Source organism: Mastomys coucha, chromosome X (assembly GCF_008632895.1).
Source record: "Mastomys coucha isolate ucsf_1 chromosome X, UCSF_Mcou_1, whole genome shotgun sequence".
Classification (NCBI taxonomy): Eukaryota; Metazoa; Chordata; class Mammalia; order Rodentia; family Muridae; genus Mastomys; species Mastomys coucha.
In genome coordinates this window covers 6,903,337-6,925,751 of record NC_045030.1, presented here as the reverse complement: position 1 = coordinate 6,925,751, position 22,415 = coordinate 6,903,337, and the positions used below count along the sequence as shown (strand labels likewise).

The 22,415-nt window shown below is 42.6% G+C and overlaps 2 protein-coding genes across 3 annotated transcripts; one reads left to right on the top strand and one right to left on the bottom strand.

The window, feature by feature from the left end:
• CXHXorf38 (chromosome X CXorf38 homolog) lies at positions 1-18,792 on the top strand. Of its 2 annotated transcripts, none has more exons than XM_031341787.1 (7): positions 1-2,161; positions 2,326-2,460; positions 4,534-4,653; positions 9,837-9,986; positions 11,180-11,359; positions 15,915-16,077; positions 17,780-18,792. In XM_031341787.1, exons 1-6 carry the CDS (start codon positions 1,946-1,948, stop codon positions 16,074-16,076), a joined length of 963 nt encoding a protein of 320 aa, XP_031197647.1. In that variant the 5' UTR covers positions 1-1,945; the 3' UTR covers position 16,077; positions 17,780-18,792. The 2 variants fall into 2 exon arrangements, with proteins under 2 accessions (XP_031197647.1, XP_031197568.1); XM_031341708.1 differs by having other exon boundaries at positions 17,689-18,792.
• A 2,357-nt stretch (positions 18,793-21,149) lies between these two features.
• Positions 21,150-21,899, bottom strand: Mpc1l (mitochondrial pyruvate carrier 1 like). Its single transcript, XM_031373200.1, has one exon. It carries the CDS (start codon positions 21,665-21,667, stop codon positions 21,302-21,304), a length of 366 nt encoding a protein of 121 aa, XP_031229060.1. The 5' UTR covers positions 21,668-21,899; the 3' UTR covers positions 21,150-21,301.
• Between the last annotated feature and the right edge of the window lie 516 nt (positions 21,900-22,415).

Below are 22,415 nucleotides of genomic sequence, written 5' to 3'. Positions count from 1 at the left end.
GTTAACCAGATTCAATCAAAGAAACTGGATGCCATAGTGATTTTTCTCTAGTAGGTGGTTTGGAACTTGATTTTAAGGTGTTTTCAATGTGATTTTAGTATTTACAGTAATAAATAAAATTTATACAAGTTTCAGAGAACTACCAACTCTCTTTGGTGAAGATGTTTTGGGTTGTAATCTTGGCTTAGTATTAGTTTAGCCCTGAAAGAAGACATCAGTCCTGATTTACCCCTTTCCCTTCTACATCTGCAAATATTTTATTTCAAAATGTATAAAAGGACTTTTCAAGTTAAGAGAAAAGGGAGAACTTCATCAAAAGTATGGCCACTTAGTAATTGCAGGGACTGAACGTTGTTTGATAGTTAACTGACTTAAGAGTAGGCATACATGGTTTTTCTGCCATGTTTTTTCCCCTCTAGAAGAAATACCAATAGAGTTTCTTTTTCTTTCTTTTTTAAAACAAGACAGGGTCTTCCATGTTGCCCAGGCTGACCTTGAATCTCCTAAGTCCAAGTGATCCACTTTTGAGTATTGGGAAAACCGGACTGTCTCCTACTCCCAGCCTCCACTTTCAGTTCTTTATACAAAATTCATACTTACAGAAAAATTTTCAGAGAACTTATTGTGACAAGTCATTAAAAAGGAAAATCCTAATGTAGACTTCATTGTTTTTTTTTTTTTTGGAATTTTTGATTTGGTTTGATGAGAATAGGATATTTTGATTTACTTTGAATGGGTCTAATGTTGAGAGGACAGTAAGTCAAAATTAAGTGCCTGCTTGCATTGCACTTTGAGTCTCCAGATGATCACATCTGGTCTCTCTTTTTTATAAATTGTCCCCACTTCCAAGTGGCCAGTGGTTTGATAAAGTGTCCAATAATGTAAATGGTGGATGAAAGAGCTTATTTGGGTCAATATAAAATATGAGCTAGCATTTACTTAAAGCTTAATGTGTGCCAGGCATCATTCTAAGTGTTCCCATGTGTTTAAGTGCTCGTCACCACACTGGGAGGTAAGTAGTAATCACCTCCTCTTAGAGATGATGAACACAGGTACAAAGAAGGAAATAATGCCTTACATTCAAATTAGGATCAGCCAAGATCAAAACATGAACCCAGAGCTAGTGGTCCTTAACATAGCTTGTGCTGTGTGAACCATGCAGTCTTGGCAAGGTTTCTCTGTTTACAGCGTTCCTTCAGGGTTGTTTGATTACATACCACTTAAACATGTTTTCCAAGGTCAAAAACAACAACAACAACCAAAAAAGAAAAAAAACTCACCAAAAGCATCTAAAACATGACGTTTTCTCACTTGATGTTGACAGTCTAATGCATTCTGGTCTCTGTAGCATGTGATTTCCCTGTGCAGCTGAAATAACCCTTTTCTGGGTTATCCAAAACAAGGAAATTCCCTTTGCTTTTTCGAGGTGCTCCAGTTACAGAGTTTCTAGCCCTAGTGTCACTTTAGCAGATGTAGGGTGGTTGTGGCACACAACACAATTACCCCCGCCTCCCTGCTTCAGGTGAGGGCAGACATGTTATTGATGTCCTGAATTTGCTGTTCTGCGGGTTTAGGAATGAGTTAATTTTGTGGAATTGCACAATGCAAGGAACATAATGTCATTCAAGAAACACGCCTTTTCTCCATCTTTACAATAAAACGGTCAGCATGTAAGGAGGGAATCAGAGGGTTGGCAGAGTATTTGGCAATTAAAGTTTAAAGGACTAGTTTAAATGCTCCATGTCTACAAACCAAAGCGGTTCCTTTAAGCGGGGGTGGAGCTGCCGCTTCCTGGAGCTGAAAGAGTGGCCAGCCTCCGAAGTGTACACCTCACAGTGACGCTAAACGCCGGGACGTTTTCTGGGTTGGGCTTCGCCTGCGCTGCCTGGGAGCGTCTCCGGGTGCTGAGCGTGCGTACCGCCGCCCCCACCATCAGGAGTAAGACATGGTGTTGTCGGAGCTGGCAGCCCGCCTCAATTGCACAGAATACAAAAACTGGGTGAAAGCAGGACACTGCCTGCTGCTGCTACGCAGCTGCCTGCAGGGTTTCGTAGACCGTGAAGTGCTCTCCTTTCATCGTGGACTGCTGGCTGCAGTCCCTGGCCTTGGTTCCCACGCCACGTGCCGCGGCGGTTCCCGGTGCAGCCCGCGCGCTCGCCAGGTGAGCTGGTGGGCCTGGACTTGGGCACATGTCCACAGTTTGTTCCCAATTCCGTGTGTTTGCTGTCTTTTTCCTTCGCGGGGTGGGGCTGCTTACTACTTCCGGGGTGCTCCTATTTTGTTGCCCCACCCATCCCACGCCCTTCTCACCTCTGCCTTCTGTAGTTTCAGCCTCAGTGTCAGGTATGCACAGAGTGGAAACGCGAGATCTTGAGGCATCACATCAACAGAAATGGGGACGTGCACTGGGGAAATTGCAGGCCAGGTCTCTGGCCCGTGGACCCTTGGGAGGTGGCCAAGGTAAGCACGTATAGCCTGGAGAAAAGCAGATGAAGTTTCTCCTGGTGCCCCAGGGTGGAGGGTGGGTTTTGAGTGCAAGCTGGGACTTCAGAAAGTACAGAAGTACGAGTAGATTGACTGGTTCTCTAGGGTCTAGTGTCGTAGTAGTTAAGGGTAACTAGAGTGGACCCATAAAAGCTCAGTAATATAGAAGCTTCTGTTTCTTTGCTTCCTGCAGGCACTTGAGCTTTGCTTTTTCTGGAAAGTTATACTAAAGTTTCCAATAAGAGACAATGGGGAAAGATGCAACGTGAAGCCAAGTGCAATGGCTCATGTGTTTAAATAATACCTCCACTGGAACGACTGAGGCAGGTTCCCTGCGAGCTTGGGGATGTTCTGTGTTAAGACCCTGTCTTAAAATAAGGGGAAAAACAATATAGGCCGAGAGACAGTTAACATGTGCTTTACAGCAGGCTTACTAAAAGGCTTAAATTTTGCTGTAGAGTGCTAAGAGGACGCTTAGCTAACTATAAATTTTTAGAAGGAGGAAATGTTAGTTATGAGGTAGGGGTTGTTAGGCCTGTGTTTAGATTTTATCACTGTGACTTATTGCCTAGTCTGATTGGGAATTTGCTTTGATTTCTTGATGTTTCCTAGAAGCTGTGTAGTGAGTGGAGGGAGGGGTCAGAAGTAGTTTCCTAACACAAATTGACAAATAGCTTTACTATTATCTTAGTTTGTGCTAGCTAGTTTTCCGTCAATTTGACATAAGCTAAAACCATCTGGAGAGGAGGGAACCCAAATAAAGAAGATGCTTCCACAAGATCAGACTGGAGGCAAGCCGGTAGGACATTTTCTTTAATATGAGGAGGGCCCAGCCCATTATGGGTGGTATCATCCCTGGGCTGGTGGTCCTGTGTTCTATAAGAAAGCAGGTTGCGCAAGCTGTGATGAGCAAGCCAGTAAGCAGCACCCCTCCATGGCCTCTGCATCAGTTCCTGCCTCAAGGTTCTTGCCCACAGTGATAGTGATATCTGACTTAAAACCTCTGACTTACATACTTCACAGCTCAGTGGAGCTATATTTATAACTACTTGAAAAATACTTAGAAAATAAAATTGGTGGTGGTGGTGGTGGTGGGGTCTCTCTAAACTCTACTGTCTCCCCATTTAACTATCAGCCATCTATACATCTACTTAACACAACTTCCTCAAGAGGACTTGGTGCTTCTTACTCCTTAGCTCCCACATGTTCTTCAACTCTTGCAATCTTGGCTTCTGCCCCTGCCCCTGCCCTGCATCTGTGATCTCTGTTCTCCAGCCTTCTCCTTCCTCCTCCCAAGGCTGGCAGTATAACCCAAGACCTTACACATGCTAGGAAAACACTCTTAACACTGAGCTATACCCCCAACCCTGGGTTTATTGTGTCTATATGTAGCCCAGATTGGTTTCTTAGTTCTCCTCTCTCTACTTCTCAACTACTAGGTTTGCAGGTATGCAGTATAGCTCCTAGCTTCATTGTTCTTACCTATCAGGCATGTACCACTCACTACTGGCCACTTGGATTTAGATACCCCTGCCTTTGTGACATCTCCTCCTCTTCTACCCTCTCTGTCGATGACCCTAGCCTTGCCCTTGTAATTCAGAGCTACAGATGTGCTTAACCAGGTGTTTCCCTAACCCCTGTGCTGCATCTCCTCAGCACTTGGCATTTAGTTCTACAGTATTTACCCACCTGATTCCCAATCAAATGATATTCTTTTCTTATGCCTATGTGTGGTTTTACCATACTAGGTAAGGGGATCCAGGACCTTATTCATGTGATATAAGTACTGTACCGCAGGGCTGCATCTCCAACCTCTGCTTTATCAGCTGTATGTAATATTGCAAAGGGATAGTGCAGCCCTGCCATTAATGCCCTACTTAGCTGGGATAGGACTTTCCCCACTTGTGTTTTGAAGTCATGAAGTTCTAAGTTGAAGATGCAAGGGATAAGAGACTGTTAGTCATCAGTTAGGAAATGGAGAAAGGATTTGCTTCTGTAGTACTCAGAGTTCAGGGATACTCAGGTGACCTAGTATGTCCCTTACTGTAGGCCTTCATGCCCCGAGGACTGGCAGACAAACGAGGACCTGAGGAATGTGATGCCGTTGCCCTCTTAAGTCTCATCAACTCCTGTGATCACTTTGTGGTTGACCGGAAGAAGGTCACAGAGGTAAGAGCTTTCAGATCCAAAACTATCCACCCATGCAGTCTGGTCAACACTAGGAATGCTACAAGGAACCTCCTCTGATAATAAGCCAGCCACACAGTACACGTGTAGCTTAGCAGCACTCAGAACTGCAGTGGCAAAGACTTGAGCCCAAAGTTGGCATCACTAAGCAGCTCATGAACCTTATTTCATGTGTATGCTGTATGTCTAAGAATATGAGTGTGAGTGTTATCAAGTAATAACCCTACACTTCTCTAGAATTACTTTCCTGACAGTTTGTTACTATGGTTGTCTTAATCACTGTCCTATTGCTGTGAAGAGACACCATGACCAAGGCAACTCATATAAAGGGCAACATTTAATTGGGGCTGGCTTACAGTTCAGAGGTTCTGTCCATTATCATCATGGCAGGAAGCATGGCAGCATCCAGGCAGACAGAGTACTGAAAAAGGAGCTGAGAGTTCTACATCTGGATTGGCAGGCAGCAAGAAGAGAGAAATTTTAGGCTTGTAATGGGCTTTTTGAAATCTTAAAACCCACCCGCAGTGACACACTTCCTCCAAGACCACATCTACTCCAAAAAAGGCCACACCTCCTAATGCCACAGCCTATGAGCCTATAGGGTACATTTCCATTCAAAACATCACAGCACTGTTGGCCATTTGAGTAGAAGGAACTCAGATTTATCTTCTCTGCCATAAACAAATGTAAAGAAATTTTCTGTATAAAAATAGGTCCGAGGTATTGGGGAGATGGATCAGTCAGTAAAGTGGTTGCTATGCAAGCATGAAGATCTAATTTCGGATCCCGAGCGCCCATGTAAATACTGGGTGTGGAAATATATATCTAATCGCAGTACTGGGTCAGGCACAGAGGCAATAGGATCCTTGGGCCTTGCTGGGCAGCTAGTCGTTAACAAAATCAGAACACTCCAAGTTCACTTGAGAGACCCTATCTCAAAATGTAAGGTGAAAGGGTGTGTGTGTGTGTGTTAAGACATTTGGGAGAAAGATGCAAACTTCTTAAAAAGGGAAACAAAGACCTTTCTTAGGGTTTCTATTGCTGTGATGACCAAAAGAGCCTGGAAAGGAAAGCTTCAACTTACAGTTTTCCAGCATAGTTAAGGCTTAAACGAAGTCAGGGCAGGAACATAGGGGCACTTGTTCCTCATGCCTTGCTCAGCCTGATGTTTATACAACAGAGGACTCCTAGCCCAGGGTAGCACTGCCCACAATGGGCTTGGTCCACTCATATCAATCATCAATCAAGAAAATGCACCATAGACTGATCTAATGGGAACATCTTTTTCCACTGAGGTTCCCTATCCCAAGATGATTCTTGTCATTTTGTGTCAAGTTGACATGAAACTAGCTTGACTTCTTGTCAACTTGACACACTTTTCAGCTAGAACCCTTCTTTTCATTTTTGTTCCCAAGGTGGTATGTTAATATCACAGTATAAAACATTCTAACTTTTAAAAGTCTCACATTATTTAAAAATTCTAACACTTTGAAAGTTCCAAAGTTTCACTAAAGTACCCCAACTGCCATAACTGTGGGCTCCTGTAAAATTAAAGAGTTAACTACTCTCTTACTCTGAAGAGTAAAGAACCAGGGCACAATTACAATCAAATCCAAGTGAAAATAAGATCCACCAGTGTAAGATGCTTAGGACATGGGACACCTGGGAATTCATCCATGCTCTTCTGGGCTCCAAAAGCCCTACCACAGCACACACAGTGTTTCATTGGCTCAAGCTGGCTCCACTCCATGGCTGCCAATGCTTTGGAGGTCATTCCATGGTACTGGCATCTCCAAAATGCTGGGGTCTGCACTGCAGCTGGGTTGTATCTACTCTTACAGCCTCTCCTGGGTTCTCTTCAGGCACACTGACCCAGATACATGCCAAGCCTAAGCTTCTCATGAGTTCTTCAGTCCTGGAGGTTCTACTACACCTTCACTAATAGCCACTCTTGGCCTTTCATCGGAGACTCTAGCCCCACCATATACTGCATCAGCTGTTTTCCATTATTCCTTCATGCCTTCAAAACTAGTACATTCTGGGTAGCTTGTACACTACAAAGTCTGGCTGCTAGTATAAGATGCAGCCTTCTGGAGCACAGCACCTTTGTGCTGTCACTGTGGAAATACTCCCAGGTTTACAGTCCTCCTCTTAATCACTGCTGATTTTTCAGCCCCAGCTAATCAGCATCCATTTTTGTCCTAGTAATCAGGAGGTCCCATTTCAGTGGTGCTGCTCTCTTGTGAATCATGGTCAATTCTTCATTTCCACCTCATCAGACACTACGGAGTTCTAATTCAAAATATTAAATGACCCAAATAGAGTCTTTAAGGGACTCCTCAAAATGTCCCTCTAGAACATCACAAGCCATGCAAGATTTTAGGGTGCCTATCTTCCAAACTCTCATAGAACCTAGTTCCAAAATCCTTCCACAATACTATGTAAGAAAAACAAAACAAAAATATAGTTGTGTCTATGACCACAATACCTCTGAACTTGATCCCAAAATGACTCCAGCTTATATCAAATTGGCATAACTATAATCTGTACTAGAAACATTTTGGAGGGATGATTTCCAAGACTAAGGATGGGGGTTTCATGCATTTTTTTGTTTTCTGTTTGAAACAAGGTGTTGCTGTGTGTGCCTTGAACTTGTGATTCTCTTGGCTTAGCCTCCCTACTGCTGTGATCACAACTGCATGCCACCATGACTGTCTACCTTCTCTTCTCAGAACTTTCTTTTTATTTTGATATGTATGGTGTTGTATCTGTATGTTTGTCTGTGCATCATGTGTATACAGTGCCTGCAGAGGCCAGAAGAATGGTAAATCCCCTTGGACTGGAGTAACAGATATTGCCTACCATGTAGGAGCTGGGAATCAAATCTGAGTCCTCTGGAAGGGCAGCAAGTGCTTTAAACCACCGAGCATCTCTCTACCCTCTTCTTTGAATTTCTCTTCCTTGGTTGTTATTTGTGGAGAAATCAATGGGTTGAATAATTCTTTACCCTTGACAATATTCTATAGCCAAAGTCTGGCCTGTTGTCCTGCTTTATTTGTCCTGCCTGAGTCTATAGGATTATTATATTTACTTATTTATAATTTTTCACATTTATTATATGAGTTTTGTTTGCACATATGTATGTGCACTACTTGGTGCCTTGTGGAGGTCTGAAAATAGCATCAAATTTCATTGAGCTGGAGTTATAGATGGCTGTGATTAATCACTGAGAGCCATAAACTTATTTATTGTCTGTAAACACATGCATGTGTGTATAGATGTGCTCTTGTGACTATAAGAGGACAACTTTTGAAAGTCAGTTCTCTCCACCATATTTGTCCCAGGGAATGAAAGCAGGTTGCCCGGTGTGGCGATAGCACTTTTACTCACTGAACTATGTCACTAGTTCCTGCCTAGTTATTTCAAAACAATTTTCAAATTAGTAGTCATTTAATCTGAATTTCCATCTTCTTTGGGAAAGAAAACAAGAAGACCTGGTAACTCTGGGTTCATAAAGCTCCCACATAAAGCAATGAGCTGCTGCTTTAGATTGGACATGCATTCTCCAGGTCATGACCAGTCCCTGCTGTCTTCATCTTTCTATCTGCGCATAAACCAGCTTCACAAAGGCTATCACCTGAGCCTTTCAGGTTGGGGTCCACAGGGACTTCACAGCTGAACAGATGTGCTCTGGGCAGGCAGAAAATAAATAAATGTCTGACATATGGACTAGCAGGCTCCACTGTCCTCTATGCCATTTTAAGTACATGCCAGATCATGCAGTGGTCTCATGAAAGGTCCAGCCCTTATCCTCTGGATACCAGACCACACTGGTCAATTTTGTAATTTAGTAAAGTATTTCTGTAATTTTTTTAAAGCTACATGCTCCCAGGTTATCCTGTTAACTTACAAGGGTTTTTTAAAGTGTTTTTTATGTCCAATTTGTTATTACTACATTTACTTACATTATGCACATGTAGAGGTCAAAAGACAAGTTGTAGGACTTGTTTTTCTTCTGTATGAATTCTTTTTCTTTTTAAATTGGATATTTTCTTTATTTACATTTCAAATGTTTATCCCCTTGCCCAATTTCCCCAACCCCTCCCAGAAACCCCCTATCACATCCTCCCTCCCCCTGCTTCCAGGAGGGTGTTCCTCCACTCACCCACCCACTCCCACCCCCCTGCCCTCGATTCCCCTACACTGGGGCATCTATTCAGCTTTCATAGGACCAAAGACTTCTCCCATTGATGCATGACAAGTCCATCCTCTGCAATGTATGCAGCTGGAGCCATGTGTACTCCTTGGTTGATGGCTTAGTCCCTGGGAGCTCTAGGGGTACTGGTTGGTTCATATTGTTCTTCCTATGAGGTTGCAAACCCCTTCAGCTCCTTCAGTCCTTTTTCTAACTCCTCTATTGGGGACCCCGTGCTCAGTGGATGACTGCTAGCATCCACCTCTGTATTTGTCAGGCTCTGGCAGAGCCTCTCAGGAGACAGCCATATCAGGCTCCTGTCAGCATGCACTTCTTGGCATCCACAATAGTGTCTGTGTTTGATAACTGTATATGGGATGAATCCCCAGGTGGGGCAGTCTCTGGATGGCCTTTCCTTCCAGTCTCTGCTCTACACTTTATCTCCATATTTGCTCCTGTGAGTATTTTGTTCTTCTTCTAAGAAGGATCCAAGTACCCACACTGTGGTCTTCCTTCTTCTTGAGCTTCCTGTGGTCTGTGAATTGTATCTTGAGTATTTGGAGCTTTTGGCCTAATATCCACTTATCAATGAGTGCATTCCATGTATGTTCTCTTGTGATTGGGTTACCTCACTCAGGATGATATTTTCTAGTTCTATCCATTTGCCTAAGAATTTCATGAGTTACTTTTCTATTGCTATAGTCCAAGGTAACTTATAAAGGAAAGATTTAATTGGGCTTACAGTTTCAGAGGGTTAAGTCTGTGATAGTCGAGCAAAGGCTTGGCACCAGGAACATCTGAACATATATACATGAACTCCATGCAGGAGGTAGAGAACATACTAGGAATGGCATGGATCCTTTGAAACACTAAGGCCTGAGCCCAGTGAAGCACCTCCTCCAACAATGCCACATACCTCCTGATTCTCAACTCCTGGCTTTTGAAGACTCTTATCTTTGTTTTTCTGTAGGTGATTAAATGTCGAAATGAGATAATGCACTCTTCAGAGATGAAAGTTTCATCTTCTTGGCTTCGAGATTTTCAGATAAAGATCCAAAACTTTCTGAATGAATTCAAGAATATCCCAGAGATTGTAGCAGTATATTCCAGAATAGAACAGGTAAAAATCTTCATAGATTTATTTGGGATTTTTGACACAAGATCTTACTGTTAACCCTTCCTGTCCTGGAACTTTGTATTTAGACTAGGTTGTCCACAAATGTGCATGCAGCAGTCCACCTCTACGTAACGAGTACTAGGGTCATAGGCATACACCATCCTGTCCATCTGAAACTGCATTTAACAGTTCTGTTATGCAAACCTTAAGGGGTCAAAAATATCCATAGTCATTTATTTAGAATTTGCTGTTAGTGGTCCATGTAAATCCCAGCTCTTGGGAGGTCGAGGCAGCCTGAATTCAAAGCCAGCCTGTATTGTGTACTAAATTCCTGGGAAGCCGGAGCTACATTGTGAGACCCTTTCTCAAACAGAAGAAACCCAAATTTGATGTTTATGTTAACCAAAATGTATTTCTGTATTATTGACATGCTGCTGATGACAGCACACACACAAGTCCTTGTGAATGCTGGACAAGCACTCTACACTCCTAGTCTTTGTTTTTATTTTTATTCTGATGGAGGGCCTACGTGGGGAAGAACATAGGGCTGGGCCTTACACTGAACGATAGCCCCAGCTCCAAGCCAAGTTTTATAATTCGAACAAAGGGCGAAAGCTGATATAAACCCAGAAAGTAACAGTCGAGTGTTCCTTTAATAACTGTGTGTGGCTAAGATAGATGTAGGTAATGGTATTTTGTTATAAATTCTTTGAATAATCCTTTAACAGAATTTTCTGTTAAAGTTCATTTATGTTGTATATTGTGTGCATGTGTGCCCATGTGGGTGTACACCAGTGTACACACAGATGTGTGCATTCCACGGTACGCATGTGGAAATGAGAGGACAACTCTTGGGAGTTGTTTTGTCCTTTCACCTTGTGAGATGCAGGAATAGAACTCAAGTCCTCAGGCCCGCACTAAAATATAAGCCTTTTGTTAGTACAGTGGAAATGGCAGGGGTGGGGAGTTTGCTGGGTGGTAGATTAGTTATCGATCATAGTTTACCATAACCAACACTATAGTGACACATCTTAAGAATGAACTTTTAATGTACAGGTGACTCCAGGAGAAGTCATGGGGAATAAAATGTCTACAATCAAACTACATTGTATACACATAGAAGTGATAAAAATAATTGTTTAAAACCTGATCTTTAAAACATAGTTTGTTGATGGATCTGTGTGGTCACCCCACAGCTGTTGACATCTGACTGGGCTGTTCACATCCCTGAAGAAGATGAACGAGATGGGTGTGAATTTGAAACAGGAAGTTACTTGAGCATGAGCCAAATCCATGAAATCGAAATAGAATTGCTGAAGGAAAAACTGCAAGAAATGTATCTTCAAGCAGCAGAAGAAGAGGTGTTGCCAGAAGAGGTACAGGGATAAAGTGTGAGGAACAAAGAAAGGTGGTAGTGGCAGCAACTTTGTGTGACACTTTCCATTGCTGTGATAAACACAACTTGTGGAGGAAAAGGTTGATTTCATCTTATAACACAGGTCACATTCCATCTCTGAGGGAGATGGAGGCAGGAGCTGAAGCAGAGACCACGGTGGGTGCTGCTTACTGGCTTGCTTTTCCTGCCTTGTTCAGCCTGATTTCTTATACAACTCAGGCTCACCTGTCGTCCCACAGGCTTTCACACTGACCATTCTGATTGGAACGTTATGTTAATTGAGGTTCTTTCTGTCTTCCAAAATGACTCTAACTTGTGTTGACATAAAACTCCAGCCTGGACAGACACGGCGAGCTAGGTTTCTGATTTAGTCAAATGTTGTCTAGAAGTGCATATTCTTTGAATACTTAGCAAATGCTTGGACCTAATATGTGCTCCAAAGTAAAATAGAGGCATAAGAGCTATAGCAGAATCTGGAGCAAGATGCTTGTAGGATTATATGACGTAAGGGGGAACCTCCCCACAAAAACAGAAAAGGACTTAGGATTTAGTAAGAGCTCAGTAGTTGGCCTGGAAGGAAGGATGCTCCCAGCAGAGGTATGAAGTGCTAGTTTGGTCTCGGCAGTGGCCAGGAAAGCACAAGTGGTATGGTGAGGGAGGAGTGTTGCAAGGTAGGGTGAAACTGTTTTGGAAGATTTTCTAGGCCACACAAAGTTGTTTGTCCCTGAAAGCAGCAGGGAAACAACAGGTTTAAGCCAAAAGAACAATAGGATCAGAAGTGGATTTTAAACTAACAGATAATAAGGGTTGAAAAATGCGGCCCTCCGTGGCCCTCCTCAGAGCCACTGGCAACTATATTTCTAGCCCTCCTTGCTTGTTTGAGTCAGGAGAAGGGTTAATTAGCCTGTCCTTTGGGTACCAAGTCTACATAGATAATGTTTGGAAGAGGTATTTTCTATGCCTTGATGTTAGTAGACCATGGGACATTTCATATTTCAGGTAGTGCAGTTGTCATAGGTGGAATGTTGTAGGACTTTGAGAGTGTGGAGGAATGAGACTGTTAGCATCCTTTATATGGAACAGTAGGTAAGCACACAGGTAACTGACTTTTTTAAGTTAATGTGTGCTGGATACAATGCTAAAGTACTTTTATTAGATTAATTCTTGAATCCATCCCCCAAAATCTCTCTCCTAGGTCATATTAATACCATCATAATTCATATATATATATGCGAGTCATAACCAAGCCTATATAACTCCAGTTTCTAGAACTTTCAGGTTTTTTTTTATTTACTTCCTCTTCTCTGTACATGGAAATGCACAAGCTTCCCATTTCTCTCCACCCTATTTTTAGTTTCTCATTTTTGGCTTTTTTTTTTTTTTTCAGAGCATCTTCTGTAGCCCAGGCTACACAGCCAAGAATGATCATGAACTGCTGACCTTCCTGCCTCTAATTCCCAAGTGCTAGCTTTTCTGGTGTGTGTTTCACACCTAGATCACCATTTATAAGAATTTTAATCAATTAGTTTCTATAATTCTGAGGTAAAGACCAGGGTTTCTTGTTTGTTTTGATACAAGGTCTTACTAGTGGTACATATCAGAGCAAAGCCTCCCTTTTTAAATCTGCCTTGCCTTCAAGCTAGAGCAGTCATCCCTGCTGGAGCTATGAAAACCTCGTAAGCACATTTATTATGTTTATTGCTTTAAGAGAAGGGAAAGACTGAAACTCTGCTTCTAATTGGAAATGAGAAAGCAAGCCAATTTGGTACCTGCATGGCAGGCAGTCTTATAGTCTGGCCAGGTCACTGAACACAGTCTAGAAGATCTCATGGTTATTAACACATGCCGTGATCAATAACACCACCTTGCTCCTCACATTTTATGTTTCCAAGAGGGTATCCAAAGCCTGGCATTTTGTAGGGGCTCTAGGCAAGCCACCTGAAGGGCATTCTCCTTGTATGCTTTCTAACCAGTCAGCAGGCCTTCTGTCATCTTCAGCATCTGCCTGTTCCTTACTGCTCCACAGTTGTCTGGTCACAGCCTACTTGTCTTCCCTCCCACATCCCTGGCATCAAGCATTGGGCTTTAGGAGTCTTATAACTGAATGTGTGCTGAGATGTCACACTGGTTCTTCTGTGGCCCAGTCCCTTTATTCTACACTCCAAAGCTGATAAGCTACCTTTCTACTGTACTAGTGTAGAGTTTAAGTAATTAATTAATTAGAGTTTAAGTAATCTTGAGTTTGTGTGGTTGGTGAGCCCCATCTAATAAACATGCTATATCCTCAAATCAGAGTGTCTGTTGAAATAGCTCAGTGGTACGCAAACTCAAGGCCCTGGTTCAGTTCCCCAGCTCCATCAATCTAATAGTAATAGCACCTGGTATTTTTGTAAGACCAGGGACCAATGAAGGTGTTCTGGGATAAGACCAGGAGACACTGCCACTCTTGAGATTCCTCGTTCTGGCTAAAATGTTGAGAAATAGGTTTGTTGTTGGTTTGTTGTAGATTGGAATCAGTATAACCTCTATACAGAGCATTTCTAGCTAACTACTAAAATTAAGACAGACTCAATCAGAGTTAAAGCTGCCTACTATTTCTATAAACAGAAATGTCATTTGTGTGAGCCATATATGTGTGAGGGTAAATTCCACATGGTTACTTGTCCCAACAAAAGGTTCAAAATGTATTGAAAATGGAACTTCCATAATTGTGATATTATTTAGCCATTAAAAATCAGGCTTAGGAAATATGGAAATATTGCTCAGGATGCTGGCTGCTCTTGCAGAGGACCCAGGTTTGGTTCACAGCACCCACATGAAGACTCATGACCATTTGCAACTTCAGTTTCAGGAGGATCTGATGTCCTCTCCTGGTCTTTGCAGGCATCATACACAGACAGACAGACAGATAAAACACTCATACATATAAAATAACCCAATAAAATAATGAGGCTTGAGGCAAGAGGATCCTGTGTTTAAGGCAAGTCTGAGGTAAATAATGGGAGCCTGACTCTTCTCTTTTTAACTGGGTGATGGTGGTGCAAGCCTTTAATCCCAGCACTAGGGAGGCAGAGGAAGCTAGATCTTTGAGCTCGAGGCCAGCCTGGTCTACAGAGTGAGTTCCAGAACAGTCAAGACTACACAGAGAAACCCTGTATTGAATATATATGTATAAGAGGTCTTGACCTCTTTGCAACTAGTAGATTCAGAGAGAGGAAGGAGTCAGTGCCTGTAGTTAATATAGCTCTTGGTGATCTCAGTAAACTCCTGCGGATAGCCCCAATCTGGCGATCATACAGATGGCTCTGATTAAACCAAATGGGTCCCAGGATAAAGCCAGAAGTCCTGAATCTAGAAAAGGGACAGTTATGGAGGAGGGAGAGGACGAGAGAGGTGAAGCGTGGTGGGGAGAAAGCAGAACACGTGCGTAGAACACGTGCGTACACATACTATGTTATTTAAAATATGTGTACACACAAACACGTGACATGTTTTTAGAAGAAATTGGATCATTTACTGTGGTCACATGTAAAGGAAAGAATGGAATAGCTAGGGTTAAAAGATGACTTTTTAAACTCATACTCTGTTGACTTAGAATTTTGGCATATGTACTGTTTTATAGATTTATCTCCTATCAGTAATATTTATAGGCTCAAACCCTCAAAAGTATAAGATGAACACTTTCCGTATAAATTCAAGTTTTGAAACAAAAAATTAAGGTGATAAGCATCCTCTATGTGGCTGATGTTTCTGTGATCATGTTTGGTTTGAGTGGCAGGTGCTTTTTTATTTTGTCTTTATTTTTTGGTATAGGCCTGCAACTTGTGGTCATCTTTCTCCCTCAGCTTTTCAACTGCTGACTTAAAACCACACCTGGCTAAGTGTACCTTGTGTGTGTGTGTGGGGGGGGGCTGTGTTTGTTTTGAGGCAAGGTCTCTGGCTGGCCTACAACTCACTATGTAGATGAGGCTGGACAGAAAATTCACAGAGATGCACCTGCCTCTGCCTCCCCAGTGCTGGAACAGAGGTTTTGGCCACCACACATGGCATGACTGTGCTTTGTTTTAAACAATTTGTTTGCTTTTTTTTTAAAGGACTATTTATTTTATGTATATGAGTACACTGTAGCTGTCTTAAGACACACCAGAAGAGGGCATCAGATCCCATTACAGATGGTGTAAGCCACCATGTGGTTGCTGGGAATTGAACTCAGGACCTCTGGAAGAGCAATCAGTGCTCTTAACCACTGAGCCATCTCTCCAGCCCAATTTGTTTGCTTTTGAGTTGCAAACTCAACCTATGTGTAGATACATGCTAGCGTTTCTGTTTCATGGTAGACATAGAGACAGGAGCAGGTGGTTTAGGGGAAGAGTGAAGCTAGAAGCCAGTACCTTGCACATGCTAAGTGTGCTCTTGCTGCTGAGCTTCGCCTGCAGCCCTGGAAGCCAATCTTGAAATTACCCTGTTTAATTTAATTGAATTCTGTTACAGTAATTATTGTAAGCAGCATTTTGTATACTTTTTTCCTCTTACAGATCTCAAATCAACTAGATGTGGTGAAAAGATTTCTGAAAAGCAACATAGATCTTAGAAATGGCCTTACAGAAGACGTGCAGAAACTAGAAAGCCTCCATCTACAGTATCAAAAACAAACTTCAAAGGATGCAGGGAGACAGACACCTGAAAGGAAGACTTGAGGTGAGTGTACGCACTGAATGTTAAAGAGGGACACAATAGCCTTATCCCTTTGATGTGTGACTTCTCATATGAACCAACAGTCTCACTTGCTCTTTTCCCTGTGCCTTTACTATTAGAAAGGAAGGTTGGGAATGGTAGTGTAGACCTTGAATCTCAGCATATGAGAGGCAGAGACAGGTTGATCTCTGTAAGTTCAAGGCCAGTCTGGTCTACAAAGTGAGATCCAGGCTAGCCAAGACTATATATAGTGAGCCTATCTTGAAACAAACAAATGTTAAACCCAAACTATCTTTTCAAATCAGGCCAAGTGCCTGTTCTGTTATTAGTGGCTTACAGACTTGTAAAACCTCAACATTCTGTAGCAAGGTCAGCGACATATCCCTGAAATCAAGGTCTGCTGTTAAGTGAGCCAGTATATCATTCTGATGCCAGGGATGGCCAGTTTTTACTGTAGCACTAATTGTGCTTGGCTAGTGTCTATTAGAAAACTAATTAACATAAAGAACTCTATTGTTTTTTCTGCCAAATAATAAAAATGAAAATATTCCCTTTTACTTTACATTGTCCTTCAACAACATCCAGGCATATTTTGTGAAAGTTGGCCTGGCTTCCAGGTCAGGTAACCTTCTCTGTGCAGAAAGGAAACGTTTCCAAAGCACACGAATTTTTGTTGTCCTGGCCTTTCTATAATGCATCAGAGATACTTCTTTTTTATATTCATCAACTTGGAATTATGTGATGTAGTCAGTCAAAAATACTAGTCCTGCGCTGGTTTTTGCTCTCACCCAGGGACCTTTTACTCTTTCTAAGAAGAGAGTCTTCTCCTGGCCCTAAACTACAGCTGTTTACATGGTGAGGACTCGGTCTGTGGGGGGTGCCCTGCCCCTGGCAGAGGTGTGTGTACCCACTGCCTCTGCATGGAAGCTTTACTCTCAGTGTGCCACAGAATGGTGTGCGATGGAAGGATCCAACTAAAAAGTTTGTAAACTGGTTTTTGCTTATGATAAAGGCAAGAGGAAAGTGGTCCTTTTCTACCATTTCTTCTGAGTGGGGAACTGTTATTATGGGCTCAAGTAGCCAGAGACAGTAGGGAAGGGATTGCCAGGCTGGTTAGTGGCTTGATTGAGCTTTGCAGGGGAGGGCCCAGGCCACTGTCCCAGAAAGGGGTGTCTGGAAAAGGTCAGTTGTCCCTTTGCTGTGGACAGGGCATGGATGAGAAATAAACTCCAGCAAAGCGAGAAGGCTTATGCCTGTGAGTGACCTTAACTACTCCAAAAGCTGAGGTAGGAGGATCCCAAGTTCTAGGCCAGCCAGGGCAACTTCGAGAGCCCCTATTTCAAAATAAAAAACAAATCATAAAGAGGTGGAGTTGTGGCACAGGTATACAACATTTCCTTCCTATGTCAGACCCTGGTGTCAGTCCTCAGCTCTCTATCACCAAAGACCAAGCAAACTTGTGCACACTTCCAGCGTCTCACTGTGGCCTCAGGCTCCAGGACTGTTTGTTGAAATGCTAGTTATACTCTCGGAAATTTCATCATTCTTAGCAGTAGTCAAACAAAACATTCTCTTTCAACTTGCTTATAACTCTATTCATCTTTTCTATTCCAGAACTGTGTAGAAGCCTTGTACTGTTGTATGCAGTATTCTGTGGAAGTCAGATTCATCACTTCCATGTCTCCTTTGATCTGCTAATTCCCAGGGTCTTTGGCATTAGACTGCTTCATGTCACCTCTGGATGTTGCTGTGTTCCCTGAATTACCTAGAAGAAACGCTCCATGCCAAGGTTCAGCAGAGATGAATTCACTCCCTCACCTGGCTAGCTGCCTGCCCACAGGAACCCTTCCAGAGTGGGTAGCCATAGAGACTGGATTTGGCATGTGTTTTCTCTTTATAACCCAAGTGAATGCAAGTGTGCTTGCAGCTTGCTTATTTATCTTCCATGTTGCTGTTTTCAGTCTTATGGTTTCTTTCTCCCTTCATTTGTGAAAGTCCTTGCGAAGACTTCAAATAAAGCAATATTTTGCATTTATTTTGCAACTTTGTCAAAGGAAAGAAATCAATTCCCTTCTAGATCTGAAGTACAAAACATAGAATCTTGATGCACTAACCCACAAGGACCTGGTTTCTAACTGTAGGAAGTTTGAGATCCAAACCTTTCCTTTTACTCCTGTCTAGTTAGTTTGTCCTTATCAATTCAGCACACACCAAGTGTCAACCCTGTGCCAGACACTGAAGTAGATACAAATGTAACAAGTGGTAAAATCCAGTCTTACCACCTTTATCTGCCACTCTGACAGTACAGAGGTATTCTTCAGAGAACTACACTAGTAACATTTCATTGAATTGAAACAGAAAAAGGATGGCCCTTGTTCAAAGGGCTCTAAAGCAGAAGTGAATACAGAGGTTCTGCCAGCATCTCTTCCACAGAACTGTACATGGGTATGTCCGAATGGATGTTCACAAGTAGAGGACCTACTAAATAAGGTGTAGAACATCTGTACTATGGCATATAACTATTCTAAAGAATGATCCCATACTGAAGTAAGTAATGTGAATTACCTGTAAGGCATCTAAAAAGTAAAGAAACAGTTTGAGGAGGCGGGGTGGAGCTCAGTGGTAGGGCATGCTTGTCCAGCATGTACAGTGCCTTGAATAGATCGCTGTTCCACTGCCAAAAGCAAATAAATAGAAAAGCATTTTTAATAACCCCTAGCATGTTGTAGTGCTGTTTGTGTTCTGTAACTGAGGTCTGCAAAGGTATTCTGTCTGACAGGAATTTGGGCTGTGGGGATTAGTCAGAGGAATTTAGCTTTTATGTTTTGTATATTCTCTTTTTATAATAAACATGCACCTGTGTATTTAAAAATTTATTACAGTTTTTAATTTCAAAACGACACACGAGCAACATATACCAAATTGTAAGCCGACAGTGTCAGATTACATGGATTTTGCTGTGGCCTCCATTTTGTAGCTCCACCCCCAGGGGTGCTTTTGAATCCTAGCACCAAGGGAGGAAACTTAGGAAGGGCATGCCTTTCTACCAAGGCTGCCTTCTCCCTATAGAGTGCCTTGTCTCCATCCACAAGTATACTTTACACTCTGCCTCTCCCTGGGACACTGTTGCTTGATAGTTTGAAAGAATTTGTGGGGAAAAATGGCTAAATCATAGTTGCAAAGATAAGGAAATTATCAGAGATTGCCTCCTTTCCCTTTACTAGGTTAATTAGAAACTTTGGGGCTGGAGAGATGGCTCAGTGGTTACAAGCACTGACTGCTCTTCCTAAAGGTACTGAGTTCAATTCCCAGCAACTACATTGTGGCTCACAACCATCTGTAATAGCCTCTGATACCCTCTTTTGGTGTATCCTCCTACACATAAAATAAATAAATAAATAGAAACTTTCCTGCTCCGAAAAGCATTTACTCAACAAGTGGCCTTTATTAAAATATATTCATATTATAAAATACACTTTGTGAGAGGCCTAAATATTAATTTCTACTCATGTGTACTAAGTGGAGTGAAAAAATCCTTTAATGTTTTAATACAAATTTTAATATAGTTCACTTTGTAACTTGAAGGACTTGGCTGAGCACTTTATACCAGCTCTTTGCAAGGCAGGTCTCTATTACTTTATACTGGCTGTCAGAAGTAGCAGGGCAGTTTTGGTTTCAGAACCTTGTGGGGGTAGGCCAGCCTCCACACCCCTAGTGATCCTTGCTTTCTGGTGTTGCACAGTACAGCACGGTTGCTTTGTGAACATAGCAAAAGTGATGATACATCACTTCATGATGAAGCTTCAGCACAGTAAGTCTTTCATCTTCCACACCACGGTTGGGGGAACTATGCTATGTCATGCGCAGCCTTTTGGAGATTGCTACAGGAGGACACGGAGCTGAAGCCTCCCACAAACACCCATGAACCTGGAAATAGATCTTCCAGCCACAGAGACCACACAAACTGTAAGACAGTGTTTTAAGCTGTTAAATTATTGGGTGGCTGGTTATATTGCGGCAGGCAACTAATATCCTGTCCTATAATTTGTGCACTATCCTCTACCCTCATATTCAGAATGTGAAAGGGACTTCCCACAAATCAGACTCATGCTTGGATGCTGCAGATGACAGTTCCTGCACCTTTTCCTGGAGTTCCACTGTTGGGCTTGTCTTAGCCAAGAGCAAGATGGCTTCAGAACCTTTCAGAAGGGGTTTTAATTTCTTTGCATTTGTAAACTTGATCAGAAGCAGGTTCAGCACTTCTGAATATGTGTATTGGGTCCCCCAGAAACTGTATGGGCTTTCCTGTATTCTGTAGAATCCTAGGCAAGGTCTATGTGGATCAAACCCCAGAGGACAGCTTGTCCTAATCTTTCCTCACAACGTCAGTCTTCCCTCTTTTCCAGTTTAATACATCATTGGCATCCAGAGAATTCCTAGGGGATACCCTGAGCCACTGCTGCTGACCAGTGACCCTCACCCCCCCATCCCTACCCTAATTATCAGCTCTAGGGTAGGGCTGCTCAGGAACTGTGCAAACTCCTGTAATTTTCCACTCTAATGGGTAAAGGAAAAGCATAATTTGAGCATGTTTACCTAGAACTTTCTGAATTGACAGCAACCATTCTGAGCCCAGAAACCATTCTGAGTCCTTTATCCCATCTCCATAGCAACTTCCATTATTGTTCTAGGTAACCAAGAGACACTAAATTCTTAATAAGTATTTTTAAATGTAAAGTGGAATTTTACTACATTTATTTAAACCCCCTTCTAAACATTTCCCTCTACAGAAACAATCCCCAACCAGACCCTCTTTAGTGTAGGAATTTGTCACTACCAAATTTTAAGTCACCTGTGGTATCAAACACCCTGGGCACACAAAAGCCAAAAGAGGCGTTTTGGTTGGTTGGTTTTGTGTTTCTTTTTAAAGCAAAGCTATGAGTAGATAGTTTGATTCTCCTCTTGTCTTCCACATCCAGCCCTGAAGTCTTGAAGAGAGAGACCCACCAATCTGCCCTCCCTCTTACCTAGGAAACCTTTCCCCTCCCAGTTCACAAAACAGGCAACACTCAATATCAATTTGATGCTTTTTTTAAAATTAACTAAACTGCAGGTTTAAATCGGGTTTGCAAGCCCACGTTTTCCTTGGCTTTTCTTTAGGAGGAATAGAGTCCAGTGCTTACAAGTCTGGTTCAGGCTACCCCTCTCACCCCACCAGTCATCAAGCTTATTTGGCCCGAGGGTTGGTGGCTTTGGCTTTGGCCTTGGCTCCATCACCGTAGTGGTGCTTCAGGTAACGGCTTCCCTGGATGCTCTGCCCCAACACATTGGAGAAATGGCATGCCAACAGCAAGTAGTTTCGAGGCTGGACACGGTAGGCAAAGCGCATGAAAGCCATGGAGTAGAAGATGAGGGCTGTTGTCATGCGGCCACTGATGATGTCGGGAGGCGCTTTCATACCCTTAAAGGCGGTCAGTGGAAGACCCCAGTTGGCCACAGGACCCCAGAAGTGGGTGCTGGTTATATAATCCCGAAACTCCTTGGTCGTAATATAATCTCGCGTTTTCCGCATTAGCCCTACTAAGGCTGCCATGGTCGCTTCAGTCGGAGAAGTGCCAACTGCCAAGCTGCCAGCCAACAATTAAGCATGGAATGCGGACCTCGCAGAAAACCCTGATGCAGCAATGACCAGCGGCTTTGTGCTTTCATGCCTCTACCATAAAGCATACCAGTTCACGTGCTGCTGACGTGTTCAGCTGACGTGAGAGGCTTTTGGCAAGGAAAGAAGTGGCTTATGGCTGGCTGTAGACCATAATGCCTGTGCACATGCGCCCTTCTGTATGATGGCTGTGGGAGGAGGGGTTTTATTGTAGCCTGTTGCTCTCCCTACACAAAGACCCATTCAAAGGCAAGGAACTGAGGGCTCTCTAAGCAACCCAGTGCAGTGACAACGCAGCCGACTTCTCTTCAGTTACTTGTTTCATCCAGTTTGTAATTCTATGGCAATACAATTTCTCAAACATGCAGAAATTTAGTCTTTATTAATTTGAAGACTTAGTGTGCCACTTCACCCCTAGATATTTTATTATCTGTCTCTTAGGAACAATAGCCACAATACCATCAGCCACTCATAAATATTTGGGTCTATTATGTCACTGTTTACTGATGTCCAATACATATTTAAATGTTAGAGATTGAAGACTATCTGTGTTTTCTTCTATCTCATTCTTGTTAGAGAGGACAAACTCAAAATCCAGTCAAAATTCATATTTGATTTACTCTTGGTTAATCTTCTTTAATCTAGGATAGTTTCCTAGGCCCCTCTCTCTGTTGGTTTGTTT

What these genes read in the sequence shown, in the direction of transcription:
- CXHXorf38 (XM_031341787.1), top strand. Translation starts at nt 1,946, where the DNA reads ATGGTGTTGTCGGAGCTGGCAGCCCGCCTCAATTGCACAGAATACAAA. An exon ending in GCAGCCCGCGCGCTCGCCAG is followed by an intron (nt 2,162 to 2,325) that starts GTGAGCTGGTGG and finishes TGCCTTCTGTAG; the next exon opens with TTTCAGCCTCAGTGTCAGGT. An exon ending in ACCGGAAGAAGGTCACAGAG is followed by an intron (nt 4,654 to 9,836) that starts GTAAGAGCTTTC and finishes GTTTTTCTGTAG; the next exon opens with GTGATTAAATGTCGAAATGA.
- Mpc1l (XM_031373200.1), bottom strand. Translation starts at nt 21,667, where the DNA reads ATGGCAGCCTTAGTAGGGCTAATGCGGAAAACGCGAGATTATATTACG.